General features: G+C 44.0%; 1 protein-coding gene across 9 annotated transcripts in view; it reads left to right on the forward strand.

Annotated features, from left to right (window-relative positions):
* CELF6 (CUGBP Elav-like family member 6) overlaps window positions 1-22,414 on the forward strand; it is a 104,528-nt gene extending 82,114 nt beyond the window's left edge. For 3 of the 9 annotated variants that reach the window (XM_020996987.1, XM_020996990.1, XM_020996993.1), the window contains 7 exons: window positions 115-256; window positions 675-824; window positions 1,123-1,185; window positions 1,599-1,679; window positions 1,851-1,994; window positions 3,841-3,993; window positions 15,653-22,414. In XM_020996987.1, the coding sequence (XP_020852646.1) occupies window positions 115-256; window positions 675-824; window positions 1,123-1,185; window positions 1,599-1,679; window positions 1,851-1,994; window positions 3,841-3,968 (708 nt within the window). In that variant the 3' untranslated portion in view covers window positions 3,969-3,993; window positions 15,653-22,414. The remainder of the gene's footprint in view (window positions 1-114; window positions 257-674; window positions 825-1,122; window positions 1,186-1,598; window positions 1,680-1,850; window positions 1,995-3,840; window positions 3,994-15,652) is intronic. The other 6 variants (XM_020996988.1, XM_020996989.1, XM_020996994.2 and 3 more) reach the window with 6 other exon arrangements.
* The last annotated feature ends 921 nt before the right edge of the window (window positions 22,415-23,335 follow it).

A 23,335-nucleotide genomic window follows, 5' to 3' on the forward strand; every position in this document is an offset into this window, starting at 1 on the left:
CCATTCTCCCTTAATCAATGTGACCCATCTTTCTCCTTTCCACCTTTTCTTCTCCCTGTCCTGCCTCTTTTCTGCCCTCTCTCTTCCCTACAATTCCTTCTTTCCATCTTGAAGATAATGCAGCAGCAGGCAGCTCTGATGGCAGCTCAAGGAACGTGCCTCAACCCCATGGCAGCCATTGCCGCCGCCCAGATGCAGCAGATGGCTGCCTTCAATGTCAGTGGCCTCATCGCCACACCCGTGACACCCTCATCAGGTACTGGCCACTTCTCTCCTACTGCTCCCCCTCTTAATCTGGGGCAGAAGGATGACTGGGGGGCAGGAGGATGAGTGGAAAAGGAACGGTGATTCTAAGTCAGCATTTCCCCACCAACCCCTGCCCTTCTCTCACCAGAATTAGCCAGGCCCCTCTTAAAAGAGTAGGTTGTGAGGCTAGGTGTCAAGGGTCTCAAGTCATGACTGCTTCCTTCGCTCCCATCCTCTCATGCTGGGCAAAGGTCCCACAGGGAACCTCCTCCCTGATAGGCCCCGCTACCAAAGGGGAAGTATAGCTAACCCTGCTCTTTTCCCCTGAAGCTTCGGTCTTGACCTATACCTAGAGGGAAAAGGGTGCTGATCGCTGCCCACTCAATCCAGTTTGAAAGGCCTGACATTGGCTTCCCTATGGACCCTAGGTACGAGCACACCACCAGGCATCAGCACCGGCACTGTCCCCAGCATTGCTGCTCCCATTGGGGTGAATGGATTCAGTCCCCTCACCCCCCAGACCAATGGGCAGCCAACCTCGGACACCCTCTACACCAACGGTCTCCACCCTTACCCAGGTGGGCACCTTCCTCCCCTTGTTCTCCCCACCAACCACCCACAAGCATGGAAACACCAGGCCCCAAAAGACCTAAATCTCACAATGAGGGAGGAGCTTCCTCTGTCCTGCGAGAGGGAGTTCTCCCATACACTGTCATCTGCTATCCTGAGGAAATCCTGTTTCCTCCTTCACACTCATTGTTTCTCTCTGTCTGTTTCCTTCTGTGTGTGTCTTTCTCTCTCTCTCTCTCTCTCTGTCGCCCTGTGTTTCTATCTTCCTTGCCACCTCTTCCTGTCTCTGCTTCTGTCTCTCACCAGCTCAGAGCCCCAGTGTGGCAGAGCCCCTCCAGCAGGCCTACGCAGGAATGCAGCACTATGCAGGTCTTGCATCAGACTTCTCGTGGTCTTTTCTCTTGTTCCCTCTTTCTCACCTACTTCCTCTAGGCTGGGTGGGGGAGGAGGAGAAGGGTAGTAGAAGAGATTGGCCGTTGTAGAGCTTGTGATCTCCTCTGGTCTGGTAGGGGAGATAGCATAAGCTCCCAATTGAAGGAAGGACATACAGCTTCCCTCCTTGGGGAGTCCCCAGTCTTAGCAGAGATATATTGTCCTCGCCCTTTGGGAGTTCTCATAGGAGAGACAATTCTACATATAGACATAGAATTTATAGATAGAAACACAGAAATGACCCACATGTGCCAAGAGAAGCCCCGAGCAAAAGAGTGGGAATGAGACCTGATTAGGATGTCACTGGGGAAAGAGCTCCTCACCCCAAACCTTCTTTCCTCTGTTTCCAGCAGCATACCCAGCCGCCTATGCCCCTGTGAACACAGCCTTCCCACCACAGCCCCCGATCCTGCCTCAGCAGCAGAGAGAAGGTAAGAAGGGATGGTGCCAGGGCTGGGGAAAATATCCTGAACAAGTAGTAGAGTGGGGCACTATCTCCCCATTCTTCCTCCTCCCACCCCTGTCAGGAAGAGGGGAGCTGAAGTGTCAAGGGCCCCTAAGGGAGGTCCTCTCGTTAATCTGCCTTTTCCCTCTATAACTAGGCCCTGAAGGCTGTAACCTTTTCATCTATCACCTGCCCCAAGAGTTCGGAGATGCCGAGCTCATGCAGATGTTCCTGCCTTTCGGCACCGTCATCTCTGCCAAAGTCTTTGTAGACCGTGCCACGAACCAGAGCAAATGCTTTGGTGAGTTTCTCATTGGAAGCCCCCAGTTCCCTGGCCTTGGTATTTGATCCTCTAACCATTGTAACCCCAATGATCCCCAGCTCTGAACTTCTAATCCCCTAAACCCTATGACACCTGACACCCCTTCTGAACCAAAGCCCAAATCCTGGGACTATGACACCCCAGTCCCAAGACAATATTTGACCCTTCATCCTGTGGACATTACCCTTCCAATGGATAAAAAAGGGTTTAATCTGAGAAACTTTCTGACAATTTGAGCTGCCTGAAAATGAGATAGGCTGCCTCTAAACATGATAGTCTTCAAGTAGAAATTGGACAGTCACTTGTCAGGGATGTTTTGCAGAGAAATCCTATTCAGGTGTAGCTAGGACAAGATGAATCCTGAGCTGCTGGCCAACTTTGAGACTCTATGACACCATGTCAGGATTAAGAGTTCAGATTAATTAGGTGAAGGTAAAGGTGAAGGTGAAGATGGTGAAAGTGAAGATGAAGGTGAAGATGAAGGTGAAAGTGAAGGTGAAGGTGAAAGTGAAGGTAAAAGTGAAGGTGAAGGTGAAAGTGAAGGTAAAAGTGAAGGTGAAAGTGAAGGTGAAGATGAAGGTGAAAGTGAAGGTGAAGGTGAAGGTGAAAATGAAGATGGTGAAAGTGAAGGTGAAGGTGAAGGTGAAGGTGAAGGTGAAGGTGAAGGTGAAGGTGAAGATAAAGAAGACCTTGTTCTTCTTGCTCTTCAGTTCACCCAAAAGAGGTCCAGATCCAGGACTGACACACTAAGGGCTCTCAGCTGTCAGAGGTCCTAGGCAAGCAAGCAAGCAAAGGTCTTGAACCCTGGAAGTTAAGCAGTAGTAAAGGATTTCAAAATATCTGTGATTGGGATAGTCTATCTATATCCTATAGACCATAGGTCAGAGCCTGGAGCTCAGGTGAAGCAAGATGATAAATAACATCTGTGTTCTAAAAGGGAGCCTGATGCCAAGGCAAGGATGGTATATACTCTTGGACTCTTTTTATATATTAACCTGAATGTGGGTCACCCTGGATCACAATGGCTTGTAAGTGACCCTGAAGCCATTTGGCAAGTAGAAGTTCCATGGGTACAACTGTACTCTGATAACATCTAAGGAAGGGTTAGAAGAACAGAGACTATCGTGGTCTTCCTACAGAAGGAGAAGGAAGAATGGGAGAAAAGATAAAGAGGAAGAGGAAAGAAGGTCCAGGGAGAGACTGGAGATATCAGCGCAGGATAGAATATTGAGGAAAAATATCCTACAGTCACCAAACCTTTCTCCCTGGGAGTCGTTGCTGGGATGAAGTCTTCTTTGATATAAGATTCACTTTCATCCCAGTCAATGAACTAGTCTAGGGAAAGGCATTACTGAATTAAGATTTCAGGACCTTCAGGACAGGGTAAACTGGCTCTACATGAGCACACACACACACACACACACACACAATTCCCCTCCTCCTGCTCAAGAACTACACTTTCATGAAACTTAGGCATTAGGTGCACATACTGAAGTATGATTGGGGAAATGAAGGATGAGAGAAGTGGATAATTGATTTAGAAACTTCTATTAGGTTTAAAAAGTGAATGCTAAAAATTGTTTTTGCATGCAATTGGAAAAAAATAAAATTAAAAAAAGAAACATCTATGAGATTGTATGGCTGAGGACTCTAGAAGAAGGGGACATGAAATTATGAACTATGAAGTTTTGTGGGAGGGCAAAGAGAACTTATGATAGGATGAATGGAGTTACGGACAATGGCAGGGGGCCTTTTTGTGGGGTGAAGCTGGGGACATGGAGTGTTGGAGGTATGGAAAAGACTAATCTGCCTTCTCTCCGCTCAGGGTTCGTTAGCTTCGACAATCCAGCCAGTGCGCAGACAGCCATCCAGGCCATGAATGGCTTTCAGATTGGCATGAAGCGGCTCAAGGTTCAGCTGAAGCGGCCAAAGGATGCCAACCGGCCCTACTGAGCCGGCCCTGACTGATTACAGACAGGTGAGATGGACACAGTCAGGGCCAGGGGATGCTTCCTAAACGCTTGGTATCTAAAGCCACCCTCACTACAGGTGTGCTGCCTTCTCAGCTGGCTCACCCATCTCCCCTCTGGACTATTGTTCTAAGCCTGAATTGTTGCTGTGAGCATGTCAGTTTAGGCTAATGGGGGCTGAGTGGGGCTCTTATTGATTCCTGACAAAACTGAGAGGAGGGAGGAATAGTCTTCCTACAGGGATGAGACCCTTTTCCTAGAGGCCCTGTCCCTTTGATTCCTCGAAGTACCAAACTATCTCCCAGAACCCCAAACAAAGCCTCCCTGGCCTACGTTGAACTAGAGTCACTACCACCCTAAGTCAGCAGAGTTCCTAGTCCCCCTCAGAAGCCAAGATTGGTTCCAGCCACACTAGCCATGTGTTTTGATACAGCCCAGTGTTTGGATAGGGCCTTCAGTCTTATAGGAAAGGGAACCCTATGGTGGAGTTGGTTCCCAGGCAGGGAATGATAAGGAACAATAGGGTCAATGTACAGAGGATCTCTGCACTTCTCAGTAAGGCCCAGGCCACCTCTCCTGATAGAGGTGAATTCTGGATTTTGTGTTAAATTGACATAAATGTTCTAGTAATATCCCTCAATCCAGTCTCTCCTGACTTTCCAGTACTAAGAGATTTGATGAATTGGGCCCAGAGATGGGAGGGCCAATTCTGAGGGCTGCAATGGGTGGGAGTTTCTGGTTTGCAGAGGTTGAACATCCTGAATCTGAGAAAAGGCCATCAAACCAACTCCTCTTTTCTTTATGTTTTGTTTTTTTCAACCCAATCACCACCCACCAGACCAGATGGCCCCAGTGGCTTTCTAGCTGTTATGGGAGACCCCAAAATACCCTATCCCTCCCCAAATAACCTGAAACTGTAAGTCACTTAAGCATGGTGTCATCTGTCCACTGATGACGTCATGTGGCCAGTTGTGAGGTCATTGCATGATGTGCCTTTGAGTCCTCAATCCTGTGCTCTCAGCTCTCTACCCCTCCCCCCCCTTAATGGTCTTTCTTTTGGGGGGATTGTGGAGTGCCGTATTTAGTGCCTATGGTGGAAAGTTATTGGAGTGCTGGTTGGTCTGTCTTGATTAGTTGTGACGTTGAACTTTGCTTCCTCTTCTTTTTCTTCCCCCTCTTCCTCCTCTTCAGTTTCAACCTTTCTTCTTTTCTTCCCCTCTCCTCTTCCTCCATTTCTTCCTCCTCTCCCTCATATCTTCTCATATTTTCTTCTCTTATCCTTCCTCCTCATCTCTCTTTCTTTTCTTTCTTATCTTTCCCTTCTTCCTCCTCTCTCACTTCTTACCTCTTCCTCCCTCTTATCTTCCTCTTTCCCAACCTACCACTCTTTCTTGTGTTGTAATGTGACCATGTATGCTTGCATTCAATGTCCTGTGTGATAAAGATGTTTATAGTATATTGTGGTCCTTGGGGTATTCTACTGTTGATTCCACTTGGAGCCCTTTCCATGGGATTAAGCTAAAGTTTGGCTTTCTCTAAGGGACCCTGGGATAGTACCCGTTTCTCAGGTATAAGTCATTCTCCAAGCACCAGAGGTAGAACCATAATGGCCCAAGGCTCTGGGTCTACCCTAGCCTAGCTTTCCCACCATCTTTCTGCACATTTACTTCTCAGGTCTAAAGTTCCTCAGCAATGAAGGAAAATCAGAGACATAGTAAGATTCTTCATAGCCTCAAAGCCCTGACTCATGGAGAGGAGTGGGAGTTCAGTAAGCTTTCTAGAAGGCAGAAGTAAATCACTTTGAGAAAATATGAAGAGAGGATAGATTTCAACCCATTAGAACCAAAACCTTCAAAGGGCCTCTTGGGCCACCTCTCTCCTACGAAGCACCCCACAATATTCTTCTCTGCCCTAAAGGTCTTTACTTAGACAGCTAGTGTTTGCTGCCTTACCCATCCAAGAAGAAGGGAAGACAGCACCTTCTATTCAAACTATCCCCCCATCCAAGGGCAAAGTTCACTGAGCCAAATAAACAAGCTCTTCTCAAGCCTGGGAAGCCCAGCCCCAGTGAGGTCTTTGCTGGGATTAGACCATCCACAACTGAATCCTTGATGGAATCCAGGTTCTCATCAAGGTCTTGTGTCAGCACCATCTGCAGCTCATAGGAAGGTGGGTGTGACCTTACCAGTGGGTGTGATCCAGGTAGGGGCACTGTGGGGTGGGGGAGGAGCACTGAGTTAAGCCAAATGTCATCTTTACCTGGTCCTCAATCATGTCTTGCTCTGACTTTAACTCTGCTTTGGCTTTCTTCGCTTAGAAATGGTTTCCACTTGAACCTCTGATTTTAGATTCCCGCGGTTACTGTGCCTCAAGCTGTTTTCCTCTCACCTGAATGGAATCTGGCTACCTTGAACACCAGCCTTGACCTTACACTGCTTCTTTATTACCCTGCTTTATGCTGTTCACCTGTTAGCTATAAAGTGTTCACTTCTCTCCCAATGAGCAAACCAGTCTGGTGCTCCCTTCATTCTCTGGCATTTGCCCATCATTCTTTGCTGGATTGGGATCTAGCATTGACCCAAGCTCAAGCCATCATTTAATAGGCTTGGTTACACTTTTCCTAATACCTCCCTCAACCTGGCACAAGCCAGAACATTCTTGGCTTTCTCTATTGTTCAAGTCTTAGTTATTCCAAGCAATGAAGCATCCAGAGGGGATACATGCTGACTTTGCAGCAAAATCTATTCACACACCCAAAATGCTACCTTCCAACAGCAGTTCCAAGGAGAATCCCAGGCTCTAGAGTATGCCACACTCCTAGAAAAAATCACCTGCTTTTGAGAGGAAACCAAAAGTTTCTTGGAACAGGTAGAAACTTGGTCACCTTCACTTAACAGAATGTTTCTACTAGAAAAGTTCTCTGACCTGCTTTCTCACTAAAACAAGGGTATTAGTGGGTTTATCCTTAAGCATTCCATTTAAAACAGGGAAAGGTAGCTTTCCTAAAATTTCAGTTGTTGGCTTCTCCTGACCACTGGAAACTACTCTATGTGTCCCCTGAAAATAGCTCCCTTCTGAATTTTATCTAGAAGCTCTTTTCAGATTTTTCATGAACCACTACAAGGGGAAACTACCAATCATCAGATCCCAGTCAGAGAATACTCTAGCATCTTCAGGGTACTTAGGTTGATGACTTGCTATGAGTGACCCTCACTAACCACTCTTTGGAGGTGCTGGTTGATGCCATTTGAGACAAACTGGTCCATGGAGAAGTAGCTTTATACCCTACTGGTGGGCATCCACCAATACACCTGAATCAAGATTCAGTTCTGCTTCTAGATCGATCTGCCATGTTGACTTAAGAGGCCCATTGAATCCCCCAATGACTCAGTCACCATTCATGCTGACGAACCTATGCAACATAGGAGATGGCAGTCACAATTCATCCCAACCAAATGAATCTGATTAAACACTGAGAAGCTGTTCCTGCATCATGGACTGCTTAGACAATTCAGCAGTTGACCCACCAACAGGTACAAAATGTGGTGAAAAATGCCTAAGGGTCATCTAGAGAGAGTAGACCTTCTGATGGACCAACACTCCCTCGGGCCTACCATGGAGCCTCTCCATCAACCCACTCTTTCCCTACCCTTGATGCTAGAGCTCCTGCTCTTACAGACTCAAGCACCTCTGAGACTTTACGTGGCTCACACTGCCACCCTTCCTCACTCTCTTTGATAAACATCCCTGAAACACCAGCAGCATATCTTTCTTCAACCTCACCTGGTTTTTAAAAAGAAAAATGATAGATTATTATCCTAGTCCTGACCAATTAAACACAAAAGGAAACACTTATTGAGTAGGAAACAATATGGAAGTCTTGACCTAGTCTCTTATTATATATGGTCTTCCCTATTCTCTTGTGATATTGGAGATCAAGTGACTGGAGCGGCCCAATTCCAACCCCTAGTTGGAATTCCAATCAAGTTTAACTCGCCTACTGTAAGGAACATAGTTCAAGTCAGGACTGAGTTGTCACTAGTCATTAGCCCCCAATATGAAATTCCTCTCCTAACAGAAAGATGTTCGAAACATCTTTAACATAGCTAAGGTAGACGAATTGGGCTCTTACCAATCATTTGACCACACTGTTAATGTGATCCCAGGTGTCCCCCTTCCAGTGCCCTAGCTATACTCCCTAACAGGGCGAAAGACCTAGATTCTGCATACGTAATTGTGTATCTAGTCCTTAGCTTCTCCTCAGGCCTTCCTATTATCCATTCAGAAAAAGAGAGGGGAATTTATGTTTTTGTCATAATGGTTCAAAATTATTCTCCACCACCTCTGATTCCTGACTTCCTGGATCGAATAACCCATACTTGCCCTGTTCACCAAGCTGGACTTTCAGGGGACCTACAAAACTGATAAGGATCAATAGGGCAATGAATGGAAAACAGCCTTCTAGATATTGTCAATGTGCAATGTGCAATGTCTGTGAAACCATTTGGATTGTTGAATACCCCCTCCCACCATGGTTTTTAAACAATCTACAAATTTTATTTTTTCACAACTTGATGGAATACACAATAGTAGCTTACTTGACAATTTTCTCACTTACCCTGTAATGCACACAGCATGTCCAGTTAACTGATGCACAATTCCCTTGAGTACTTGTGCCAGTACTGATTATTTGCTAAGCAAGAGGGAATGCCAGCACAAAAAAAGCAGAGCTAGGATTCCTGAAACTTCTCCTACGCAGTCTGGAGCCAAATTTGTGCCAGGGGGATGCTGTTATGCAATGGGGGAGGGACTCTTGCTTCTATCAAGGATCTATATCTAATCTGACACTTCATAAAGTATTGCTTCCAATTCACACAGGGGCACACACTTTGTAATATAGCACCCTTGATGGACCTACTAAGATATACAAAGGCATTCTATTGGACGTCTGAGGTTGCAGTTGCTTTTGCCCAGCTCAAGCATAAATTAAGTCTTATCTTAATTTACATAGAACTGTGATGGCCCTTCATGGTAGAACTTAATATTTTCAAAGTCATGATAAGAGTTATCCTCTAGGAGACCAATGGGTCCCAGATGTCGCTGCCAGTCATCCTTCAAGCTGGTACCTGAAGTAGGAATCACTTTCCAAAAGACCTTTGTACTTCCATTCCCAGTTGTACCCATCCCCCCTCCAGAGTGACTCATTCAAAGGTGATCTGCCTATGTAACAAAAGCTTGATTATTTATTCAATGGGTTGTCTATAACCATGCTGGTGGAACTCAGAACTTTTAGGGGCCATGGGTCCCAAGTAATGTCAGCTGCTACATGAGATCTTTGTGATAGTTGCTTCTGTAAGAAAATTATCAGGGTTACCTTGGCCATTCCCATCACCCCTGTGGCTCTATGAACAGCAATATCTTAGACTCTGTGACTAATTTACCATTGTCTCAAGAACAAGATGCCCTATGAGTAGTCACTGACAAGTTAAAAAGTTGGACTACTTCATATCTTGGCTCAATCTACTCTCAACCTCCAAGGCCACTCTCCTATTACTCTAAAAGGTATCTCACTGCTTCACCTCATGTCTCATAGCCCTCAGTTTCATTTAAGAGCCAACTCACCACCATATACTACCCTCACTCCCGAGAACATGTGAAATAACAAATCATACCTTGAAGCCCCAACTGATGTACTACATTCGCTAATCATCAAGACAACAGGTTGGAATTATTGTCTGCAATAGAATTTCACTACAACAGCTCACTGTTCATCAATTCACAAAACATCATTCCATGCAAATGATGGCTTTTAATTCTCTCCTCCCCCTTTTTCTGCCCCTATACATTGTACTTCCCTATTTCCTGCAGACCTTATAGTTGATGAGTGGCTGAGAGATTTGGAAACCACCAAGACATCTGATCTTCAAAACACCCTGTTGTAGTCATAGGTCAAAGCTGTACTGTGAGGTCCTCTGTAGGTAAGGAACTAGGTCTCATTAATGACTCAGAAGCCTCCAAGACACTACCTGGTTCTGGGCCTTTCTTGATGACACAGTGACTACTATGGCCTAACAGGTAAAGCTTCCATCCTCCTTCTAGATCCAACATATTTTTCATAAATCACAGAATAACAGAATCTCAGAGTTGACAGAGACCATAGAACTCAACAGGTGATAAACTCTCTTGAAGAAAATGATCTATGAAATATCGAATGTCTACTGAAGGTGGAGGGACTGTGAGCTGCCTCAGTGATAAGAGTACCCACATTAAGGAAATCTTTTGAACTAGAATCGTAGAATCTCAGATCTGGAAGGGACCTCAGAAGTCATTCATTCTAACCCCTATCTGAGCAGAAATCCCTTCTACAAAATCCACAGTGACTTATAATGATAGGAAACTAACTTGCTCCTCAGGTCATCCATGATACTTCTAGAGAGATCTAAGTATAAAGTTTTTCCTCATAGAAAGCCCAAATTGACCTCTCTTCAGCTTTCCTACTTCTACTTTCTGGGGCCAAGCAAAACAAATTTAATCCTTGCTCCACATGACAATCTTTCATGCATTTGAAGACAGTTAACAAAATGTTCCCTCTAACTCTTTTCTCCTCTGGAATAAACAACCCTGTTTCTTCAACCAACCTTTGCATGGTAAGTTTTCAAAGCTCGTCACCATCCTGGTTTTACTCTTCTATACACAGCCTACCATGTCAAAGTCCTTCCCAAAATGTGGCACCCAGAACAAACACAATACTGCAGCTATGATAGGATGAGGACAGAGTATAGAGGAACAGCCATCTCCTACTTACTAGGTACTACATTTCTAAATGCAGTTTAAGATCATATTAGCTTTTTTGGCTGCCATGTAACACCGTTGACTCATATGGAATTTCCGGTCCACTAAAAGCACCACATTTTTTTCAAATGATTCATCACCCCCAACATATCTCCCTCATCCTATACGTGCACAACTAGCTCTTGGAGCCAGTTTTGGAGGACTTTACCTTTATCTTTATTAAATATTATTCAATTTAATAAGCATAGCATTGATGCCTTCATTCAGGTCACTAAAAAATATTTAGCTGACTAGGGTCTAGGAAAGAGCCAGATGCCTCTCTCCAAGATGATATGTATCCATTTATCAAAATTCTTTGGTTCCAGTTATTTGACAAGTCCCCAAATCCACGTAAACTATATATAAAATCATTCATCCTCATCCCAAGCCTCTGCATCTTGTCTGCAAGTATATCATGAGAGACTTCGTCAAATACCTTGTTAAATCTAGGCATAAACTGTTTACATGATTCCCTCGATCTGCCTTGTCTATCTGTCAGAAAAGCAAATGAGATTACTCTGGGATGATTTATTCTTGATAAACCCGTTTTCGTCTCCCTCACAAACCATCTCTTATTCAAGGACAAAAATTTTGGCAGGAAATAAAAGCAAACCCACTGCCCTGTAATTTGAAGAATTCATCTTCTCCTTTTTAGAAAACTGGGACAACATGCATCCATATCCAACCCAAGGGCCTCTCTCCTGTTCTCCGTAGTCCCTCAAAAGACGCTGACCACAGCTCAGCAATCACACCTCAGGTTCAGGGTTGTAGTTCAGCCAGACCTGGTGGCTTGAACTCATTGAGGACAGCTTGGTATCCTTTTACGATTTCCTCACTAATCATGGCCTCCCGTGCCATGTTAACCATTTTTCTTCTATACTTCCAAGTCTGAGGACCATCTTCCTTAGTAGGAAAAAAATATGCATTGAATAGTTTGCCTTCTAACATCTGTAATCATCATCTCATCTAACCCCAAACAACAGTTCTATCCCTTCTTTGAGTTAGCACAATATAATTGTGATGGAAAACTCTGTCAATATATCTGCTAGAGCTTATTGTCTCCAAAAAGCAGAGCAGCTAATAAGTTCATAATTTTTATAAATAATGATTTGATTTTTCAAAAGCTTAGAGGAAGCAAGAGAACTATTCTGAATCTGATCCTGACAATGGGGAAGAATTTATTGCCAAAGTGGAAATCCCATGAGAAATTGACCACACTATCTTAAAATTTATATAGATTATAATTTTATTATAAATTATTATATATAATATATTTTTATTTTAAGTTTTTTAATTTAATTTTAAAAATTATATGTTATATAATATAGAAAATATAAATAAATTATTGTACAATTTATATATAACTTATAAACTATATATAAAATTTATAATAGATAATGAGAGGAAAACCAAGCATACATAGATGCCTTAGATATGGGAGTGGGGATTTCATAGAACTCAGAGAAGGTATGGGTTGAACCCTAGCATCGCAGGAAAAGTTGGCTTAGGAAGGATGGGCTGCTCTCAAGATCAAAATTCTGACCATAAAAAAACAAGTGATTCCAGATGAGGAAGCAAAGGGGACCTGTCTGAAGAGACTAAGGTGGTTGCTCAGGGAATTCATCAACCAATTTAGTTTTTTTTGAAGTTTTACATAGCAAGGGTAGATAAGGGAGTCTGAATACAAAGAAGTAGCAAGTTGGCCTTATAAAAATTAACATCTGGAATACTAAGCCCCAGAAAAAGAGGAAACAGAATTGACTGACAATGAATACCAAGAAAAATGAAGAGAACTTTTTTTTCCCTTAAGCTGTTTTACAGGCAAAGGATTACAGAAAGGATAGGTGTGCGGAGTAGATGGGATAGTGACGAAAGTAGGTGAAGGAAGAAGAATTCACAAAACTTGGCAACTAGCTAGATGAGGACATAAAGAAAAAGGAAGGGGATTAAAAATGACAGGTTTTGAGCCTGGGTAACTAGGAATGTGGTGAGACCATGAACAGAAATAGGGAAGTCAGTCGGAAAGAAATGTTTCAAGGAGAAAATAATGAGGTTCATTTTGGACATGGTGACTTTATTATCAAGGTATCATCAAAACATCCAATTAGAGAAGTCCAGTAGGCAACCAAAATAGGTGTTTGAAGCTCAGACAACAGTTAAATATAAAGCTTTAAGAGTCATGACGTTGTTGTTCAGTCATTTTTCAGTCATGTCTGAGTCCTCATAATCCCATTTGGGGTTTTCTTGCTGGATACAGAAGTGATTTGCCATTGCCTTCTCCAGATCATTTTACATTTGATGAGACTGAGGCCAACAGGGTTAAGTGGCTTGCCCAAGATCACACAGCTAGTATGTATCTGAGGCCAGGAAGCCGAGTCTTCCTGACAACAGGCCTGGCATTCTATCCACTGTGCCACCTAGCTGCCAAGTCATGAATATAGAGATGATAATTGAAACCATAATAGTGGATGAAATTACTATGGGAAAGCACACGAAGGGAGAGAAAAGAGTTAAGGATAGAATTTGGGGAAACATTTCTTTTTAGAGAATATTAGGAAAAGTGACACTTAAGGAGACATCAAAGAAACAGAGAAGAAGGAGGTCAACCAGGATAGTACAGCATTAGAGAAAACAAGAATGAAAATAGGATTAAGAACAAGACAGTCAACAATGGCACGAGCTAGAACTGGGCCGGAGAACACAAAGAAAAGAACGCTGGATTTTAGATTGTCATTGGTTACCTTTGAGAGTATTTTGAGTGGAGATTTGGTAGCAGAAGTCAGATTATGAGGAATTGAGGACCGAGTGAATGGTACAGAAACAGAGGCAGGAGGTATAGGCTACTTTTGTATGAAGTTAGACGTAAAAGATGGGAGAAATTGAACAGTAGCAAAATCACAGCGAGGACTTTTTTGGGCAGTGGATGAGAAGCCCGAGTACGTCTACAGACAGAAAAGAGTGGGAACAAATAGAGTGGGAGAGAGTGATGATGCTCAAAAGAAACAGGATGAATGGAGTGAGATCCCCAAGCAGATAAGAGGACGATGAGATCGAGGGTACAAATGGAGGAGATGGTCTTGGCAGGAAGAAGGCTCACATCTTCCTCTTAAGACAGAAGGGAAGAAAAGTTTTGTGGTCTAGAAGCTAAGGGAGGAAATGTCAGGTGGTCTCCATCTTCTTAGCAATCTAGGTAAGGTATCTGCTGAGACTGAAAGAGGAAAGAAAGGGTCTGGGGCTTCCAGGAAGAGACGTGAAACAGTGACTGAGGAGAATGTGATAGTGAGTGAGCCAGACATGAATAAAGCGACTTCATGTAAATTCAGGAGTCAGACTCCTGCTGCGGACAGGAACATATGCCTATGCCGACAGAGACTTACTCCACCCGTTCTTCCCCCACATAACTCAGAATCCCTGGCTGCCGCCACGTGCTGGTAATTAGGGGCTGTCCATTGCCAGCCCGACTTTGGATCCGGCACGTAATTTACATATTGCCACGTACATACAACATCTGGTTTTTCTAAGGATTTTCATTGGTAATGCTTAGTCATGGCATAGATGGGGGGACAGGTGGGACGAGGCCGAAGATGTACGTTAACAAAGTGGTTAGCCAGCTGTTGCTGTTGTGTTAAGTGCTTACTATACGCCGGATTCAATGCTAAGCACGGGGGATGCAATGGAAAGGCAAAAACAATCTTCATCCTTGAGAAACTCACATTCTAATCAGGGACAAAATATACGAACACGTATATGCAAGACATGTACAGTATAAATGGAAGATGCTCTTAGAGGGAACTGAGTAACAGCAGGTAGGATTGAGAAGGTGGTCTTTGCAGAAGGTGGTCACTCAGATGAGCTGAGTCTTAAAGGAGGCAAAGGATGCCAGGAGGCAAAATGGGGACAGAGAAAATTCCAGGCATGGGAGACAGGGAATCGGGAGCTGAAAACTCTCCCCCTCCCAAAACAAAAAGCCATGACATTTTTAAAACAAAAATTTCAGCTCAACTTCTAAAGGTTCGAAGTTATTGTGAAAGCTCGAATTCTTACAAGGTAGAGGTTCTTGGGTCTTAAATAGACTGTAGTGCTCACATGCTGTTCTCCAGTACTGCCCTCTCTTTCTCTCTCTTGCAGGAACTCCTGAATCTCTCATCTAGAAAAGAATTATAGCCCCACCTCAGCATACATACTCATGCCTCTCTTCCCCTCTATCTCCCTGCCTCCCTTCTCCCATTTCTCTAGGATGTCAGCTTTGAACCTAGCTAAGGCAATGAATATCCTTATTTTCTTTTTTTGTTTGTTTGGTTTTTTTTTTTTAATGTAGAGCAATTGGGGTTAAGTGACTTGCCCCAGAGTCTCACAGCTAGTGAGTGTTATGTGTCTGAGGCCGGATTGGAACTCAGGTCCTCCTGACTCCAGGGTGGGTGCTCTATCTACTGTGCCAACTAGCTGCCCCTCATCCTTATTTCTATTTTTATTTTTTTAAAAGGCAATTGGAGTTCAGCGACTTGACCAGGGTCACACAGCTAGTAAGTGTCAAGTGTTTGGTCTGAGGCTGGATTTGAACTCAGATACTCCTGACTTCAGAGCCAGTGCTCTATCCACTGTACTACCTAGCTGCCCCTCATCCTTATTTTCAATGGAAGAAATGGAGATGCCATCCCAGGGGTTGGGGAGGCAGAACTGGTGAGAACCAGGAGATTTGGGCCAAGATATTAGCCAGGCCTCAGAGTTAGGATTTGCTGCCCTGAGCCCACCCCAGCCTTTCCATTCTTCCTTAGTAGCCATGCCCTTGCTCTCTCCTCCCTCCTAATCTTTCCTCTGGCCTTTGCTCTGTTGTAGGCTGGAAGCCTTGCCCTGTATGAAGAGTGTTCCCCTTTTCCCACGTACAGTATCCAAACTTGTAACTCTCTTTCTTTGCAACATATCACGCTGGAGGAAGAGGAGGAAGCTCCTGTCCTGGCTGCACTCAAGAGAGAGAGAGAGAGAGAGAGAGAGAGAGAAGAAAGCGGTTGGGAAACAGAGAGTTGCCCTGGTTATGTGGTGGGGTCTTTTTGTTTTTAAACTCTGAATTGATTTTTGCTTTCTTTCTTACAAACAAAACAACCAACAACAAAAACCTGAAGACCAGAAGGCAACAGAACTGGACACATGGAACCAAGCAAGCCTTCAGGGAGGCCAGTGACCCAAAAGGCCTTGGGTTTCTTTGAGCCAACCAGAGCTGTTGGGAAGAGACAGCTTGGAGCACTTTGCTGCACAGTAGTGCTAGAGGAGGTTTTGCTGGGACCAGTGAAGCAGGTATCCTCCTGCCCAGTCTTGCAGGAGGAAAAGGATCTAAACCAAAGCCAGTGAGGGGCTAAGGCCAATGTCTCGTGCTTTGTTTTTTGATTGTTTGGGGGTTTTTTTAAGTGAGTCTCTCCACATCTGGAGTGGAAAGAACCAAGGCTGACAAGATGTTGAACTTCTAGAAAGAGATAAGTATTAAGATCTAGCCCTCATGAGCGTGGGGAAAGGGAGGGAAAGGAAAGCGGGAGAGAGGGACCTGCTGGTCCCCTGGCTTATCTGCCCTCTCCTTACTGGGGAGGCAGGACTTACTTCTTTCAGTCATATCATTCCTTAGAGTTTAGGGACCAAAGGACTATTGCTTTTTAAGAAAAAACTATATCTATATAAATAAATTAATTTTCAAAAACAAAACAAAAAGAGAAACAAAACAAGGTCAAGTACAGAATCTCAGAAAAGCTGCATTGAAACAACCACAGAAAAGGATGGTCCTGGGGAGAAAAGGGTAGAACCTCCCTTCCCCCCCAGAGGCATAAGGGTAGTAGGAGATCTGAAGGGGCCTGGGAAGGGGGAGGCTGAGGGAAACTTTCTGCTGAGTATTTTATTCCCTGGTTATCCCCTCCCCTTTCTCCCCCCCTCACTTTTTACACGAAATAAAGGAGATTGGACTTGTGTGCAAGTGATAGAAGAGCCATGGTAACAGTGACTCTCCCACAAACCAAGTGTCAACCCCTCACCCTAATGACCCTCCAAAGCCCAGTAAATGGACCCTTTCTGTCCCAGAGCACTGACTTCACTGGACCCAGCTTCATGCCCCGTGTGAACGCAGGCCGATCTTACTCCCGGTTCTAGGGTCCCAAACTGAGCTACCCCCTTATTTCTTCCACTTGGCACTTATAACCAGATTGGCACCATGGCCTTTGCTCTCTGGGTAAAGGGAGCTGGCACAGGCATGAATGCCAGACTTGTGTTGTACACCAGGAATAATTCCTTCCTTTATTATCTGCTTTGAGCTTACATATCCTTATTAGTGCTAATTCTATAATGATTTTAACCTCACCCATAGACTATCACCCCCAGCCTAGCATAGTGTGAGAAAAGAAGAACTGGCTGGAGGGAGGGAGGGCAACACTTTAACTCCAACTTAAGTCAATAAACACATATTGAATATCTACTATGTGCAGAGCACCGTCCTAGGCACTGAGGGAGAGGCAAAGATAAATAAGACCCATCCGTGGCTGTCAGAGTTAATAATCTTGTGAAGGAGTTTCTAATCTAATAGACCCTGAAGAGAAGAGCAGTTGGGAAAGCTTCCTAATCCCTAGGCAGGTGAATCTTCTCTGAAGGTTTCCTCTCCCTCTGACTCCTCCCTCCCTCACCATCCCAAGCACTTCAGGTCCAGCCCATCTACTGCAGAGCCCAGAAATGTGACTTTTAAAAAAGTGAAAAGAGGAATTTGCTGAGTTGTTAGTCAGTAAAGAATCTAGCTGGTCAAAGATGGATATCTGTCCAGCCCTGGGTGAGTCCAAGGAGTGGCCTAGTTTGGCAACCTCAATCCCTCAGTCATCTGCTGCTTTGGCTCACTGACCATCAGGGAGTAAAAGTGCAGAGGACTGTGGGGAGGGGAACATGGAAGAATCTCCCTTGATCACTCCCTCACCATATGGAAGCTTCTCATATCTAACGAAGCCTGCTCCTTCTCTGATTCCAGATCACCTACTATGTCCCCTCCTCAGTTAGGGAAGGGAAATGAGAATGAGGTGGCAAGAAGGATTTGACTAGGAATACCTGGCAAGCAGATCCCAAGTTTTGCTCAGCTTAAAAAAAACACTTTTTTCTTCTGTCCTTGCTCAGGTCAAAACCTTAAAGCTAAACAACCTTCAAGGTCATAGCACCCCACACTCCTTTTTAGGTGGGAAAGCTGAAGCTCAGAAGGGTAAAGCCCATGGTCACACAAGAAACAAGCCTCTGATTCTAGATCTAGCATCCTTCCCACTGGGCCATATGTTCTCTCCTAGGACCAAAAAAAAAAAGCCACAGTCCTATGCTGGGCCATGAAGCACCTTGTCCCCACCCCTTCTGAGGAATATACCCTGCCTCCTGAGTCTATCACTTCTCTACCTTGGCCTTACCTTGCTCTCTCAGCTCTCCTCTCTGGGCCTCAGTTTGCCCACCTGTCCTATAGACTTAGAATGTGCAAGAAGGGTTGCACCTCTGGCAAGAAAGGTTCTATACCATATATCTTGACAGATAAGAAAAGGTAATTTTCATTAGGTTGTTTCAAAATGGGAGTGTCACATTACACAAGACCCATCAAGGAAAAAATGTTTTGCCAAAATACTTTTTCATTCCTCTAAAAAAGGCACCTCTCCTATGCAACAGTGTCTCATGGGTGCTTCTCTATGGTGCTTTTCTACAGTGAGTTGCAGTATACAGCTTATACACAGCAGGTGCCATCTGTTTGCTTATATATGGCAGTGCACTGTATGCTTATATGCAGCAGGCACAGTATACAGTTTATATACAGCCTGCACAATCTGTCCATTTATATAGAGCAGGTGTAATCTGCTGCTTATGTACAGCGAGTGCCATCTGTCTGCCTATACGCAGTGGTGCTGTCTGTCCACTTACAGAAGGTGGACACAGTATACAGCTTATATATGACAGGTGCTACTATCTGCTAACACAGAGAGGTTGCTTACGTAGCAGTATATTTAGTCTCAGTGCAGCCTCTTACCTAGGAGAATACCTCCTCTCTCCCAGGCCAGCCTGGAGCTCTCAGATGTTTTTCTGAACGCTGAAGTTTGCCATGCTGTAGCTAATTCCCCACAAGATGGGAGCCCCATAAGAACTGGTCTGCCTATCCTGCTAGCTGAGGTGTTAGGATGGTTGATCCCCTTGATCCCCAAATGTTGACAGGGCAGGACAACTGGCAAAGTGGATGTCATGCCAAGCGCTGAGAAGCCTGATTAGATAATGCAGGGGCCTTTGGAGGGGAATCATCCCCAGGCTTCCCTTCCCCAGTCCTCCTATGGTACAAAAGCTAAGGCTTATTTTCCCTCACTTATGAACCCTGGACTCTTCCTCAAAAAATCTTTCCCCTTTTCCACCACAAATACATTTTCTCTGGAAAAAAAAAAAGCTCAGCTATATCTATCCTAGTGTCCCCCTACACTCATTCTCTCTCTCTCTCTCTCTCTCTCTCTCTTCTCTCTCTCTCTCTCTCTCTCTCTCTCTCTTTCTCTCTCTCTTCTTTACACACACACACACACACACACACACACACACACACTCTGGTCTTTCCATAATGCTGGATCCCAGGGCCTTCCTCAAAGTAAATCTGTCTTTCCTTCACCCCTGTCTCTTCCTTCCCACTGTTGTCACTGTTACAGGAAATGAGGTTTCAGTCATAACCTCATTTGGCTAGGCTTAGCTTGTAATCCTGGGTCACTCACTCTGTGTAAATTCCCCATGTCTAATTGGGCCCTAAAATGGGAGAACATGTCCCAGAGGAAGGAGCAAGGGAGTTTCCCCTTCTTCAACCCAAGGATTATTTAGGGAGGATGGGTAGAACCACAGAATCTCCAATCTCTTTCATAATCATTTTTAAAAGACTTTTCCCCTTTCCCCACCTGTACTGCTGTCATGATTCTCCTGGGGGAAGCAGGAAATCACTAAAAAATTAAAGCTGGAATAAAATTAGGGAAAGTAAAGGACTTGCTCATACATATAGATAAAATTAGAATCATTGAATCATTCCCCCTGCACCCCAAAACCTCTTCTCCAAACTAACCATCCCCAATTCTTCAACCATTCCTCCTGTAACTTAATTTTGAATTCTTTTAGCAAATCCACCCACTCTAGACAAGCTCTAGTTTGTTAATATCTCTCTTAAAATATAACACCTGTAACTAAATACAGTACTCCTAATTTCGCCTGACCGGCACAGAGTACAGGGTTATTATCACTTCTGTTCTCAACATAAGACAATCTGAATGCAAATGCAACCTAAGATCGCACTAGCTTTTTTCGGCAGCCATTACTGACATATTGAATTTACAGTCCATGCAAAGCCCCTGTCATGTCCCACCTGGTCCATGCAAATGAGACCAGGTGGCCAGGAATGAGTCCATGCATGATAAATGGAAGTGAACTTAATCTAGCTTCAGCCTTCTCTTTTGGCCTCATGTCTTGTCTAAGAATGGGAAATTTGCCTGCTAAGCATCAGAGCGTCCCAGTCCAGGGCAAAAGTAGAAGATACGGTCAGAGATACAGCCTTGTTAGCCAGGCATACAAAATGCATTATTCTTGGGCAGGAGTGCAAAGGAGTATTTGATAGCCAGGTAAACAACATAGAACATTAGAAAGATCTGGGTTGATAAAGTCTTATTAGGGCCCCGTTTTTTTATTCCAGGCCCATGCTTTTAAGTCTACTTAGGAAATCATCACTATTTGCTCTCTGGTTAACCCATGCCATCTTCAAATCTTTTTCACATGAACTGCTAGCCATGTCTCCATCCCCTACTTTATTAAAAGCAGAACCTAAGGGCAGGACCTTGCATTTTTGCCAACTAATGTAATCTTCATTTTGGCCCAATATTCTAGCCTGTTGAGATCTTTTTGGACACTGATTCTATCATACACTGTATAGCTTCATTTCATCTGAAAACTTGATAAAAATGCCTTCTATGTATTCAGTCAGGTCATGGATAAAAATGTCAAACTGGACAGAACCTGGCGGCATGCTCTTTGAGATGTCTTTGCAGATTGATACTGATCCATTGACCAACAATTTTGGTTATGGTTGTTCAACCAGCTGGAAATTTACCTAAAAGTGCAACTGTCCACAAATATATCTCAAAAAACTTTGTCAAATGCCTTGCTGAAATGTAGATGCACTACACTGATGGTATTTCCCTGATTATATCAGTCTCATAACTGTTTTAAAATAAGGAAATTGTTAGTTTGGTATGATTTGTTCTTCGTGAATCTATGCTGACTCCTAGTGATGACTGCTTGGTTGTCAAAGTGCTCATAAACCATCGATTTAATAATCCATTGTAGAACTTTGCCAGGGATTGATGTCAACAGGGAGGGTGCAATTCACATGCATACACATGGACAGACTTGCCTGCATACATATACACGGGCACACAGGCCATTAAGCTACCATATCCAGGTAGCCACTGTGTGACTTCAGGCACCAGAAAGGCAGTCTACTTCCCCCCCAAAAAAAAATCTCCCTCTTCTTCGCTCTAGTAGTTGAAGGTTTTGATCCTGTTAAAATGTGAATCCCTGAGGAAAGCTGAGTGGATGGGAGAGGATGGACTAGACTTTAAGTTGTTATCAATCATTTACTCCTGAATGTGGATGAATTTAATAGACTCTTTCCAGATAGGAGGGTGAGTAACAACAGGAGGACCCTAGTTGTTAAGGGAGATAGGGAAGAAGGGGAGCCACCAGGAGATGAGGAGACAGAGGTACCAACACAAATTCCAGTGACTTCACAATTTTATCCAGGGTCAGCCCTGACATATATATACACACTGACAAATATACATGATGATAGACATATAAAGACAAAAACACACAAAGATGCACACATAAAACCTTGAGGAAAATTGAAACCCGTCTGGCCAGAGATCTATAGAGTCATGTGGTACCTTCCATTATTGCTGATCAATAGGAGACACAGATCAACACCCCTGCCCTTAACTCCCAGCTCAGCCTAATCCAGTCTATCAGAGGAATCCAGCTTGAGAACAAAGAGGGTGGGACATTCCAACCTGTCAGTCCCTACTCCCTTCCCTGAGAATTCCTATTCCTATCCCCAGAAAGAAAGAGATAGGTGCCCCAGGGCACCAAGGTCTCTGGTTCCTATCTACAGGAATGGCAGCTGGATCCCCTACCACAAGGGGCTTTTGCAAACACCAACAAGCTTTTCCCTGGGTTTGCTGGACAGCCTAGGGGAGGAAGGTTGTGGGTGGGAAGAAGAAGGAACCAGGGTTATCTTGTGGTATTACCCAAACCTGAAAGGAGTTAGATTTACCCTCTCTCTTACAGGAAAGATAAAATCTACAACTCCGATTTCTTTGGAAGCTAAGGGATCAAAAAGAAGTTTAGATCTGTACTAGTGGTGGGAGAGGGGGGAAAGAGTTCTCCTGTCCTCATTGCTCCTTTACCATTGAGAGGAAGGAAATGAAGGAGAAGAAATGCTACTTGCCCAACTACTAGGGATTAAGCAGGATAGTACTCAAAGCCGAGATTCCATCTTTTATCTTTTATTCTGGGTCCAAGTTCCTTTTGGAAATAAAATCTCAAAACTCACATTCACAGCCTCTTCTATCTCCTTGGTCTCTACACAAATAAAATCTTGGTGTGAGTCCCAGTGATGGTGGAGGGCAGGGATCAAAGACTCCACCTGGTGAAAAACTTTTGGGTAATCAGCAATAGCAGAGTTGCAGATAGCAGAAAGGAGCAACTGTCTCCAGCCACAAGAGGGTGAGTGAAGAACACACCAAGCACTGTTTCTCAAACACACTATGGTGTTAATGTCCACAGACAAATCATAGAATCCCACAGCCCATGTGGTCTGACTTCCCACCCAATGTAGGCATCATTTCTATACCATCTGACCACTGCTTAAACACATTTCACCTCTCTAGATCTCAATGTCGTCATGTATAAAATGGCATTTGGAAGTGATAATCTTTAAAGTCCTCTCCAGCTCTAAACTTCCAGTGAAGGGACATTAACTATCACCCAAGGTTCATACATTGTTGGACAGCTCTAAAAATTAAAAAGTTCTCCATGATGTGGTAATATATACCCCCCTGTAACTTTCACCCATTGATCCTACTTCTGTCCTCCGAAGTAGAACAAGCTTACTCCTTCCATACAACAGTCCTTCAAATATCTGAAGACTTTTATAATGTTCCCTCCTAAGTCTTCTCTTCTCCAGAAACATCCCTAACTCTCCAGTCATTCTTTACATGGCATGGTTTCATCTCTCACCATTCAGATAACCCTGCTTTGGATATAAAGTTTTGTCAATCTCTCTTAAAAAGTAGTATGCTCATGATTGAATGCCATACTCCAGAGATAGTCTGACCAGTAGGACAGTTAGCTCCCACAATCTGCACATCATTCTACTTATTGCAGCCTACAGTCAAATTAACCTTCTTAGCAGCTGTATCACAGTTATTTCACATTAAGTTTTTGTGAAACAAAAGATGCCAGGAC

The sequence above is a fragment of the Phascolarctos cinereus genome, unplaced genomic scaffold, assembly GCF_003287225.1.
Source record: "Phascolarctos cinereus isolate Bilbo 61053 unplaced genomic scaffold, phaCin_HiC Scaffold_3;HRSCAF=262, whole genome shotgun sequence".
NCBI lineage: Eukaryota > Metazoa > Chordata > Mammalia > Diprotodontia > Phascolarctidae > Phascolarctos > Phascolarctos cinereus.